The sequence below is a fragment of the Alexandromys fortis genome, unplaced genomic scaffold (genome assembly GCF_014885135.2).
Source record: "Alexandromys fortis isolate MF-2015 unplaced genomic scaffold, M_Fortis_MF-2015_v1.1 scaffold_0, whole genome shotgun sequence".
Lineage (NCBI taxonomy): Eukaryota > Metazoa > Chordata > Mammalia > Rodentia > Cricetidae > Alexandromys > Alexandromys fortis.
The window spans coordinates 45,954,315-45,966,304 of record NW_026067949.1 but is presented as its reverse complement, the minus strand read 5'-3'; the positions used below and the strand labels follow the sequence as shown (position 1 = coordinate 45,966,304).

At 46.6% G+C, this 11,990-nt stretch overlaps 1 protein-coding gene and 1 long non-coding RNA gene across 7 annotated transcripts in view; one reads left to right on the top strand and one right to left on the bottom strand.

The window, feature by feature from the left end:
* Nucleotides 1–880: 880 nt before the first annotated feature.
* Nucleotides 881–11,990, top strand: part of Paqr3 (progestin and adipoQ receptor family member 3) — a 45,985-nt gene continuing 34,875 nt past the window's right edge. For 5 of the 6 annotated variants that reach the window (XR_007593153.1, XM_050149607.1, XM_050149606.1 and 2 more), the window contains exons 1-4: nt 881–1,234; nt 4,113–4,275; nt 8,088–8,243; nt 10,233–10,430. Coding sequence is in view for 5 of the 6 variants with exons in the window: in XM_050149607.1 (XP_050005564.1) it covers nt 1,050–1,234; nt 4,113–4,275; nt 8,088–8,243; nt 10,233–10,430 (702 nt within the window). In the remaining variant the exon portion in view is untranslated. The remainder of the gene's footprint in view (nt 1,235–4,112; nt 4,276–8,087; nt 8,244–10,232; nt 10,431–11,990) is intronic. The other variant, XM_050149605.1, reaches the window with a different exon arrangement.
* Nucleotides 5,005–10,225, bottom strand: LOC126506224 (uncharacterized). The gene is made up of 2 exons (XR_007593154.1): nt 8,931–10,225; nt 5,005–6,861 (listed from the first exon to the last, which is right to left on the bottom strand). It is a non-coding gene; the product is annotated as an uncharacterized lncRNA (long non-coding RNA).

The following is an 11,990-nucleotide window of genomic DNA, read 5'->3' as shown; positions in this document are numbered from 1 at the left end:
CACCATTCAGCAATAAGTTAGCTCAAATTAATTTCCTTTCTCTTTTCTTGATATTCAAAATGTAATAACTAATATTTCTGATGGAAAACTGAAAAGGAGACCCACTTGGATTCGCCCATACTTTTAACTTTTTACCTGCAGCTAAGGGGAGCAGAGCAGTCCTGGCAAGGGGCGAGCCAGGTAGGTTGGGGCTAAGGGCGGGTCCGGAAGAGGGTTGGGGTTTGGGGCAGGACAGCCAGAAGGTTGGAACTAGGGGCTGGATAGCAAGAAGATTGGAAAAAGTGGGGGTTGGGCAAGGGGAGATAAGAGGGACTAGAGATGAGATTGAGAAAAGGGGAGGACTAGGGCCCCACTGGGCTACGAGGGCGGGGTTGGTGGGCGAGCCGGCTAGGAGGGCGGGATTAGATGCTGACCGGGTAGGAGGTTGGCAGTAGGAGGGGACCAGCTAGCTAGGAGGGCGGGGCTGGGGCGGACCGGTTAGGAGGGCGGGATTAGAGGCTGACCGGGTAGGAGGTTGGCAGTAGGAGGGGACCAGCTAGCTAGTAGGGCGGGGCTGGGGCGGACCGGTTAGGAGGGCGGGATTAGAGGCTGACCGGGTAGGGTGTAGGGAGGACCAACAAGCTAGGAAGGCGGAGCTAGGGCGGGCAGGGTAGGAGGGCAGGGCTGGGGCGGGCCGGGCAGAAGGTTGGGGTAGGGGGCGGGCCTGGAAGGAGGGCGGCTCCGAGGGGCGGGGCAGCCGGGCAAGGGGCGTGGCTGTGGGCGGACCCCCCCCCGGTCGAGGCAGAACGAAGGGCGGGGCGAGGGGCGGGGCGATAGAGCCCCGCTATGGAAGGGCGTGTCGGGGGCGGGGCCGCACGGCGCGCTGACGTCAGAGCAGGCTGCGACGCGGGCGGTGGGCCAGAGCTGAGGCGGCGGTGCTGTGTAGCGGGGCTGTGTCTGGGCAGCGGCGGGTCAGAGCACCTGGCCCAGCGTCGGCGGCTCCGGGGCGGGGGCGCCAGCGGCGAAGCCCCCTCCCCGGGGAGGCGGGGTCGGAACAAGGCCGGGGAATCATGCATCAGAAGCTGCTGAAGAGCGCGCACTATATCGAGCTGGGCAGCTACCAGTACTGGCCGGTCCTGGTGCCCCGCGGCATTCGCCTCTACACCTACGAACAGATCCCGGTGTCCCTCAAAGATAACCCGTACATCACCGACGGCTACCGGGCCTACCTGCCTTCCAGGCTGTGTATCAAAAGGTACAGCGGCTGCTCCGCGCGGCGCATCTTCTCCTCTCACGCTTTTTGTCTGGTCTCCCCGCCTTCCTCCGCTTTCCCCTGTGCGCATCATTTCCTCACCTCCGGGTCCTTAATATTTCTGCTGCCCCAGCTCTTCTCCGGGGGTCCTTGATCCACGAGATAATGATACCATCAGTGGTCATCGTTGCCAATATGATGATCCCCAATAGCCCTTTGCTTTTTACAAAGCGCTTTTACATCCTTTATTCCGTTTGATACTCTCTGGGGATATGGGTTGGATACCCCGCTGACAATGGCCGAACCTTACTTGCTTTGTGTATACCTGAAGCTTTGTTTCTAGACCAGCACTGTGGGAATTCAGACGTGTTGGCCAGCTGAATGCCCATATAATAGCATGCTGTGAGTGTATATGTGGGAAGCCTTGATTCTTCAACCATCTAGCAAATGTGCATGAAGCCTTTGTGAGGTGGTAGGCACGCTACCAGATCCTGCAGAAGGCAGGCATGGCCCTTGTTCCCATGAAGCTACTATGGTCTAGCATGAGTGGCAGACACTAAAGAGATAATTACACAATTACATAATAGTCATTGTGGAAAATGCTGTGTAGGAAAAGCCCTGTAGCAAAGAAAGCTGAAAGGGGCCGGCCAGCCTCCAGCAGAACACCTTGGAAGCCTCTGTACAGGATGGATTTGTCAGTTTAGGTCTTTAAAACCAGAGTCCCAAAAGTCTCTTTAAAAACAAAACAAGCAAATCAAAACATGTGCCTTTAGTTTGCAGAGTAGTCTTCTGTCAGAACCGACTGTGTGTACTAACGTCAACACACTAGCAGAAGTGCAATAGAACACTCCAGGTCACCGGAGTGGCAGACTCTGTGTCCAGAGTGTGGGTTGTTAACTGGCTCAAGCAGCAACCACTTGTCTGATCGTGGACCTTTCCCACGTGGTCTTTCCCCATTTTGTTTACCTTTCCCCGTTTTTGTTACTTTGAAAGTAGTACTGAAGGAATGACCAAGTGGATGTCACAATTGGAGTTCTAATTACTGCTTCATTCCCCAGTGCCCTGTGAACACAATTGCGTAAGAAATCAGAGGTGCACCTTGCCGTGGAGATCTCGGAGAAGGGCAGGCCAGCAGTGAACTGCTGTAAATGTTCTGTTCCCACCTAGCGGTGGTCCTCTGCATTTCGATGACTTGAGTCCAAATCTCAAGGCTGCACAACATTAGCGCTTGAGTTGTTGAGTCAGACACAAGTTAAGCAGCCTGACTCCTGTTAGCAGCTTCAGAAATTTGAGCAAGAGTTACCCTGTTGATTTTAAAGATGAACAGAATTTGCGGGTGCCTAGCTTTTCTGACAATAATGACTTATCCTTTATTGGGGATATTTTCCCCGCAATGTAATCGTACCCAGGTTGGGTCTTTGCCCTCTCTCCTTTCACCCTTCCACAGTCTCCAGGGCAGACTGCGTGTGAAGAGAGGTCCTGTGCGTCCATCCGTTCTATCTGCAATCCCTTCCGGGATGGGACGCGCTTAGAGTGTGCTTAGTTAATCAGGTTATACTGGGTTTCATAAAATGAAAACTTCTGAGGCAATAGGCAGAATGGAGTGTTGATTGCCAAAACAGTCCTGTAATTAGACGCTTCTAGAACATTCTTTTAGTTCCTCCCCCAGTTACAGATAGTCTTTGTGTTTGATGATAAGCAAGATCAAGTCAGTGTTTCCAGATACAAGGTATATTTTATTCTTGATCATTTGAGACTTCCTTGTGTTTTGTCCTCATAAAAATAAAGCTGTGGGAACCATGGGGACTGTTACAATGGCCAGCTATTAAGAATTTCTGATTCAGGACCTGAAGAGATGGCTCTGGGCTTAAGAGCTTTGGCTGCCCTCCAAGAGGACTTGCCTTGGATTTCCAGCACCCACGTGGCAGCTCACAACCGTCTATAACTCCAGTTCCAGGGAATCTGATGCCTTCTAGCCTCTTTAGCCCCCAGGCACACGGGTGGTACACAGACATACATACAGGCAAAACACCACAGACATGAAATGTAAGAATAATTAAATCTTATTCCCCCCAAATCTGATTCATTAACAGTCAAGGCTTTTGTTTAACAAAAGCGGCGATTTTGCTAGAGACGGGTATGTTTAAATCTCCAGTTATGGTGTCTGTCACCTTGTGGTAACAATGCAGAGCCGTTTCCCAAAATTGAGAGCGCTGGAAGCAAGCAGCAACATCTAACACAACTCCTTCTCTTTACAGATGAAGAAACTGATGCCGGGTCAGGGTAATAGACTCTCTCCTGGCCTGTGCTGCCAAGACATCTTAAGAGGACAAAGAGTCCCCACACAAAGTAACCTCCTGATTGTTCCTAAAAGGAATGAACTCATGCCACCTAGAAACAGGTTTCAGAACTTGCATAGCAAAACTGCTCTGGCTTGCCTGCTTGTCTTCAGGACCTTTCCAGTGGGTTCATCTTTGTGTATTTTGCTTCTTCTCGATGCATTGAGTTTTGTGTGTGTTTAACGAGTGCCTCACAGGTATTTTACATTTATGCCCCAGCTAACACTGAACAGTATCTCGGGTAACTGGTCCTGGCAGTTTCCTAGCTTACATAGAGTATTTGTCTGCACACTTATTTCTGTAGAAAGTGAGGAATCTGGGCAAGGGCTCTGCTTCAAAAAGTGATGCAATAGGAGGGAAGAAATAGTAAGAACACTAAGAGCTGATCATCAAAAGCTGTAAGCCCCGGAATTAGTGGAAATGGAAGAACATCACAGACAAACTCAGACGTCTAATCTGAGAAAGGCAGGGCTTCCCTAACCCGAGAATGCTGACACCATGTACCTGGGCGGATCTGAGCTGCATGTTTGTTTACTTTGCAGTCTGTTTATTTTATCCAATGAGACGGTAAACATCTGGAGTCATCTGCTGGGTTTCTTCCTCTTCTTCACCCTGGGAATATATGACATGACGTCCGTGCTGCCGTCGGCAAGTGCGTCCCGAGAAGATTTTGTAATTTGCTCCATTTGTCTTTTCTGCTTCCAGGTGAGTCATCTCACAAACACCGTGCAAGGTGAAGAGAACTTTGTCGGGCTTGCCTGGGCGGGCGACTGCTTCAGACCCTCGCTTTGAAGAACCCCAGAGGGTGCAAGGGATAACTTATTTGCTCATAGCGTCATTATTACACCATATTTGAAATCCACAACATTTCAAAGATAGTGGAAACTGTTTCTGTTCTCTCTCTCTGTCTCTCTCCCTCTCTGTCTGTCTGTCTGTCTGTCTGTCTGTCTGTGTCTCATGGTATAGCCCAGGCTGGCACTGAATTTTTCCTCGGCCTCCTTCTTCATGAGACGCCAGGATTGTAGGCATGTATTACCATGCCTTGCTTTTTTATCTTTGTAGACATCTTGGCTGTAAGATTAACACTAGGATATGAGTTTCACTGTACTATATTATTGGCTAAAGTGTCTACTTCAAACCTGTTTAGAAAGCCTCTTTCTTTGTCCTGTTTAAAATATATGTGTGCCTTGTCTTTGCTGTCTCCACCCTGCCTGTCTTGGGCTGTCTTACCTCGCTGGTGTTGACCTTTGTTCTAAGACTTCAGAGTCACTTTCCCTAGGTCCCTTTGCTGTTGCTAGGATCTGTATAAATGCCCTTAAAGTTAACATTTACTCATTTTCAAACAGGTGTTTTATTTATTCATTTTTATTGAAAATAGACTTTTGTAGCTGGGTGGTGGTGCACACCTTTAATCCAAGCACTTGGGAGACAGGGGCAGGTGGATATCTGTGAGTTTAATGGCCAGCCAGATCTACAGAGTGAGTTCCAGAACAGGTAGGGTTACACAGAGAAACCTCAAACAACAACAATAACAAGAAATAGATTTTTGTTCATACAATATATTTTGATCACCCTGTCTCCTCCTTCATCTTCTCCCAGATCCTTCCAGCCTCCCCACCCATCCAACTTCATGCCTTCTTTCTGTCTCTTTAAAAAACAGTCAAATACACATAAAAACCAGAAAAGAACAAAACAAACAGGGAGAGAAAAAAAGCAAGATAAGTCCATACACATGCTCACACACATGGAAAACCTGTAAAAACACAACATCGGAAACCATAATATACAAGCAAAAGACCACTAAGGTAAAAAATGCCCAAATAAAGTATTATAAGCCAAAAAAAATCTCCAAAAATTACCATCAAGTTCATTTTGTGTTGGCATCTGCCGCTGGGCATGATGGTGGCCTTTAAGTGTTTTGTTTTGCTTTGCTTGAGTATACACCACACACGCACACACACACGCTCAGTGCGACTCCTTTGGCGAAAACTAATTTTTCCTTTGTGAGTGTTGTGAATGGAGATAGCTTCTGGGTTAGGGATGGGAGATCATATCTTCTCCATGCTGGGACTCCATCTGGCTTAGGCCTGTGCAAGCCCTGTGCACACTGCCAGAGTCTCTGAGCTCATATATGCATGCTTCCTTTCCATCCCCTCTGGCTCTTAGTTCTGCAGGGTTTTCTGGACCCTGAGGAGAGGGATTTGATGGTGCCATCCCATTTAGAACTGGGTGGTCCAAGGTCTCTCGCTCTCTGTATAATGTCTGGTTGTGGGTCTCTATTTGTTCCCATTTACTTCCGGAAGAAGCTTCTTTGATGCTGGCTGAGCAAGGCACTAATCCATGGGTCTAGCCCAGTGTTGTTAGGAGTAATTATATTGCTACACTCTTTAAGCAGAGCAGTAGTGTTTGATTTCCCTCCCTGGGTCCATTGCCTCCCTCATCCCAGGTTCTTAGCCACCCAGGCAGAGTCAGGCCTTAAATCCTATCAGATAGTGGTCAGTTACCCCATAACTTTTGAGAGCTATTGACTACACCAGCACATCATGTAGGCAGGGCACCATCAGAGGTCGAAGTGTTCAACAGATCATTTTAAAGCATGAAATAAATAGAGGCCATAAGTACACTGACATTTTGATAATTAAAGAAAATACAGAACACAGAGCAGTGTTGAAAAGGAAAGGCTACTGTCCCATTTCCTCCTGCCAGTCACAGACCAGCACTCTGCACTTGAGCCTGTTCTGCCAGCCGGAAAGGGGAGCCCAGAAACTAACTGCATAGTGTTTTTATTGCGTCTTATATTTCAGAACCTTGTCATTTTGCTCAAAACTTTGGTCCTAAAAGGAAACATACTAGAAACATCTCAAATTTTTTCTTTAGTAACTTCAAGTTTAGTTTAGCAGATAGTTGTTTAATGCCTTATATCCTTCTGGGCCCTGTGATGGTGGGAGTGACTCTACAGGAGTAGTGTGTAGGACTGAATAGAATGCCCGTGGCGGTGAGATCAAGTCACGTATGTGGGAGGGCGGGAAAGTCAGTGCAGGCATTTAAACAGGAAAAATGCTGGGTAGAGGCCCAGCAGCCACAGACAACTCAGCGTGTTCTGGACTGAGAGGTGTTCATCTTTTCAGCTGACCCTGGGGTGGTAGAGGAGGAAGGAAAGGCAGGCGATAGGCAGGGGCCAGACCTTGGCCTACTTTGTTATCCTGCCATTGTGGTGGATCTAGTGGGCGTACACTGGAATTACCTTCCCGTTTGGTAGTGCAGCAAGGCATGGGATGCTTTCCGCTAGATCTGAAACATACCAAATTCCAGAAATTTTAATCTTCCTAGGAACTCTTTACAAGAATACATGCCTCTTCAAACAGAACATACAAAATGTAGGTTTACCTTTTAAAACTTGCAGTGCTTTGTTGACAGAATTCTTTTTTCCTTTTGATACCATAGTGTTTTTTCCTCAGACTCCCGTTTCCACAATGAGGTAAAGTTTATCACTGATCCTGTAATTCCTATCAGTTACTCATGTCGAAATTTCAAGCAGATAAAAGTCACTTGGAACCCCACTTCCACAGGAAGCCACGTGTGATATCGCATTGGCAATAGACATTGCCACCTCACATCCTCCTCTCTGCCTGTCCACTGAACACCTCCAAGCCACAGTGGCCCCTTCTGTGTCATTTCTCTCTCAGAGAGCAGATCCACCATGAAGCTCTCCAGGCCCATGTCACATAAGCACAGGGATTATCCAGAGAATACGGCCAAGCTGGTACGTGCTGTTGGGCCAGCCACCTGTTGTGCTTGAGAGTCAAAGAGCCACTGGCCAGTCGAGTGTGACCAGCAGCTGAACTAAATCTGCGGTTAAGTGTTTCATTACTGAACGTGGACCTCGAGTCTCTGCAGACTGGTTAGGCCTGTTATAGCTGGGTGTCCACTGAGTGTCTGAGCAGCCAGCTCAGAACGCATGTGTCAGCACATAATAGATTAGAATTATAATAAGTCCATTTGACTAAAGACGTGTATCACAGGTGTAACACATGTATTACAGGGACATATAATATGTTAGCAGTAGTCACCTCTAAAGAATAGATTGAATGAGAGGGGTTTATATTTTTTGCAGCATACAATTCTGTATTCTTCAATCATTTTTAAGGGATATATGTTAATTTAGTGACCAGTATGAAAATAAACTCATTTAAAAGTCAGAGTAACCTTGGGAGGTATTATAACAGTATTTGTATTAAAAAACGCATTTTTATTATATAATTTTTTGCTGTGTATTTACAATTTTATATTTAAAAGTAATTATAACTTTTAAGTCTTTAGTGACTGTGGTCCCCATTTTCCTGATGAACTCATGAAGCTTAGTGGCAGCTAGCCCTACAATGAGGTGCACAACTAGGATTCTGTGTGACCCTGGTTGGAAGCCTGGCATCTTAGCCAGATCTCTGAAGAACATTTATGAATTATTCTGATTTCGTTTTGTCTCACTTTGTTCTTAAAGTCAGCTTTTCCTTTTGCAGGTCTGTATGCTTTGCTCAGTGGGCTATCATCTCTTTTCCTGTCATCGGTCAGAGAAAACTTGTCGAAGATGGATGGCATTGGATTATGCAGGCATTTCTATTGGAATACTGGGCTGCTATGTCTCGGGAGTATTTTACGCCTTTTACTGTAACAATGTGAGTGTTCACACTGTCACACTCTATCTCTTACTGTAACAGTGTAAGTGTTCACACTGTCACACTTTCTTTTAGTGTAACAGTGTGAGTGTTCACACTGTCACACTCTTACTGTAACAGTGAGTGTTCACACTGTCACACTCTGTCTTTTACTGTAACAATGTGAGTGTTCACAATTGTCACACTCTATCTTATCCAGGATTTGTTTCCTCGCAGTGGTTTAAATCTACAAATGCACACTTGGCTTACAAATAGAAGAGTCTTGTTTGGGCACGAACTTCAGTTTCAGAAGATTCCCATGATCTCTAATATCTAGTATGGGTTCCACGGTTATTTTGTTACTATCTGGTGGAAAGTATGACTGTAGGTGTGGAACTGCAGCCCCTAGAGAATGCAGCTGCACGTATGTAGTGTAACTGTTACAGGGAGGCTTAGGAGCTCACCCTCCAGGCCAGGCCGAGCTACACAACAAAATCCTGTCTCAAAACCGTGAAGAAGTTCCACCAACCTCACTCCCATTATACTCTTTGATTGTTATATTCCTTTTCTCATCTGACCTCTTTTCCTGTGCCCAAACTATGCTTTTCCCCGAGGAGCAGCGTACCTGCTCGGGATTGTAGCTCTCTTCCCAGTGAATAGTGTATGCCCTGCCCACACCTCCCCTCCCTGTGAAGTGGGTCTACTCACATACAGGCTGCACCCTGGACTCTGGGAATGCTGCAGCTCAGGAGTCTCTGTTAAGGTTCCGAAGCAGAGTCCTGGTCTCTACATGGTGAGAGAGAAAAGTATTAGGGTATCTGGTTTATAAAACTCATTTAAACTTTTTTCAGAGAACCAGGCACTAATTCCTAGAGCCACCACTCTGACTTCAGTTCCGGGGATCCTACAGCCTCTTCTGCCCTCTTTGGCATCAGGCATGTATGTGGTATACAGACATATATGCTGGCAAAACACAATACACATAAAATTTTAAAAAGTATTTCCACTACTAAAGAAAAAAATCATAAACTAGGCTTGAATTATATTATTAACTCTGTGTTTCAGGCCTAGTTACATTATAACATAATATGTAACTAAATATATATGTAATTAAAGTATGAATTGATTGGATTTTACTAGAAAACTGTTGGTGTTTACCCAGAAGCAAATAGCACTATTCTGTGTGTGATTCTGTGTCCTTAAAGGGAAAGTAAGGAAAAACAGTGTGCGGTCACACTCACACTGCTGTCCTGTGCGGTCACACACACACACACACACACACACACACACACACACACACACGCAGCATCCCAGCCCTGACATCTGTTCGAATGAGCTACCCTGACGTCTGTCTGTCCTGCTTTCATCTTCTCTAGACCGGTATCTGAACTTTGGCCTCAGTTGCCACACTCTGGGGTTGCAGGCCCCTGCCACCAGGGTCAATGTTCACCCTGTTCTTCAGCAGCTCCCGGTGTATCAGCACAGCAGAGTTCAATCTTAGGCTCACCTTCCTGCCCCTTTCTGCTCCTTCTCCCCACACTGTTTGCGTTCCTCAAGTCCAGCCTAGATGCCTCTTCCAGGAAGTGTCTTTAGCAGTCCCGGGTAACACTTACTGTTCTTGCCTCAGTGGCTCTGCAGTGCTCTGTCTGTGCCTTAGTCACAGCACTGTTATTACACGGTCATCGTGCCCCAAAGATGCCCTTCCCACAGTCTGAGCTCGGCCCCGGGGAGAGGCCGCGCACAGGCAGCCTGTTTGTACATCTTCTTCGTGCGGAGCGTATAGCAAGTGCTCGGAAAACACTTTTGTACAAATAAGTAAATGTGGTCTTCTACCAGTTCACTGTCAGCTGTGGTTTGTCATCCATCCTAAGAAGCTTTTCAGAAACTTAACCTTTGTATGGAATATTCCTTAGAAGGGCATGGGGATCTTGTTTGGACATTACAGTCAAGTAAACAGAGCCTGTGGTATTTAGTGCAGAGGCCCAAGTGACTGTCTTCCTTTCTTTCTAGTACTGGCGTCAAGTGTACTTGATCACCGTGCTCGCAATGATCCTGGCAGTGTTCTTCGCACAGATTCATCCCAATTACCTCACGCAGCAGTGGCAGAGGCTCCGCCCTATCATCTTTTGTTCCGTTTCGGGCTATGGAGTGATCCCAACTCTTCACTGGGTCTGGCTCAATGGAGGAATCAGTGCTCCTATTGTCCAGGTAGGCTGAGTGTGGTCAGGGGTTTGTTGGGGGGTTTTTTTTGTCCTTAATTTTCATTTCTTGGGTAATGTGCTGTAGTCAGGCCATGTGGGTAGCTCTGAATCCTTTGGGAGCATGTTTTTAGTTTCATGATGAAACATAGTTTTCACCGCTATATAAATAAGCATACCTTTCAAAACCACATTAGTGTCTACTCATTTCTGCTGAGTCACTGTATGAAATAACATCAGTCTTTTTCTGTCTCGGTATGTGAGTACACACGTCGATTCTGGGGAGGACGTCCGAGTTTGCAGTTCTGCCCGCTGCGCTAGTGATAAAGCATAGACAATGGGCTAGAGAGGTGGAGTGGTCGGCTCCTTTTGCTGGAGGAAGAGTTATGGTTGGACATGTGGTGTCAGAGATGTATAAGGGATACAAATAGAAGTAGACACGGGGTTTGAGCTGAGATAGAGTTGGAGACGGGTGACGCATATCTGACGGTAGCATCACGCTGGTCGCTGGAGCTGGAGGAGTATGTTCAACCCGGCGAGAAGAAGAAATGGAGAAGTAGAGGAAAGGCTGCTGATTCTGTGGCTTTGGATCCTGTGGAAACGGGAATGTGAGGGAAGAGCTCCAGGAGGGCGTAGAGCTCTGTCTTCCTGAGCACCACAGAGCAAGTTTCTGTGTCCTTAGAAATGCCTCTAAAAAGGCTCCAAGTATGTGCTAGAGAGAATGCTGGAAGATGTTTAATGTGAGTAAATATGCCAAGGCGGGTGCCAGTCTCGGTGGGCATGGTGCCGCTTGTCTGGACACAAACGCAGTTTGTCGTCACTTCCAGGAGAGGAAGGCTGTCGGTAGGCTTGCGTTCACTGTGGCACAGAGGAAGACGCTTGGTAATGCAGTAACGAGAAGGGTGGTTTGGGGACAGAGTGAGATAGTGGTGTGGTAACTCTTCCTAAGATGAGGAAGGTAACAAGGCTGGTAGGAGTGAGGGGGGACATAACTGTCCTGCTGCGTATGCGAAGACACCATTTTTCTGGTAATTTTGAATAAGTCAGTAGAATGAGAAGCTGCTACCTGTGATTTAATTCTAACTAGAAAAGACTGACTGGTAGTTGACAGAAAAGTGATTAGTTTTAGAGGTGGTAAATTACAGTCAACTTATGATGATAAAAAGAACAAGAACTGTAGAGTTGATAGATTTTAGGAAATTTCGGATATTCCTATATTCACAAGACTTAGGATAGAAAACGGGCGTATAAAGACAGTGGTTCTTAAAAACAGGATTCTAGGAAGAACACTGGTCATTCTAGTTAGGAAGCAGAGGGGAACCTTGGAAAAAGTTCACTCAAAAGCTCTCATTTTTTAAGTTGGGAAGAGATATCCCTCCTAAAGACGGGTACTCCTAATGATGGTTGAAGATGTCTTCCAGAATAGTTAGAAACCTGAGACTGATAACCCTGAAGAATATAGAGTTGGAGAAGGCCAAGATCATTCTCATCTACTTGAGCAGGGACAGAGAAGATGTCTCTATGTCTTACATGAACTGTTGGTAAATTAGGTGTGTAACCAGGGTCAGGA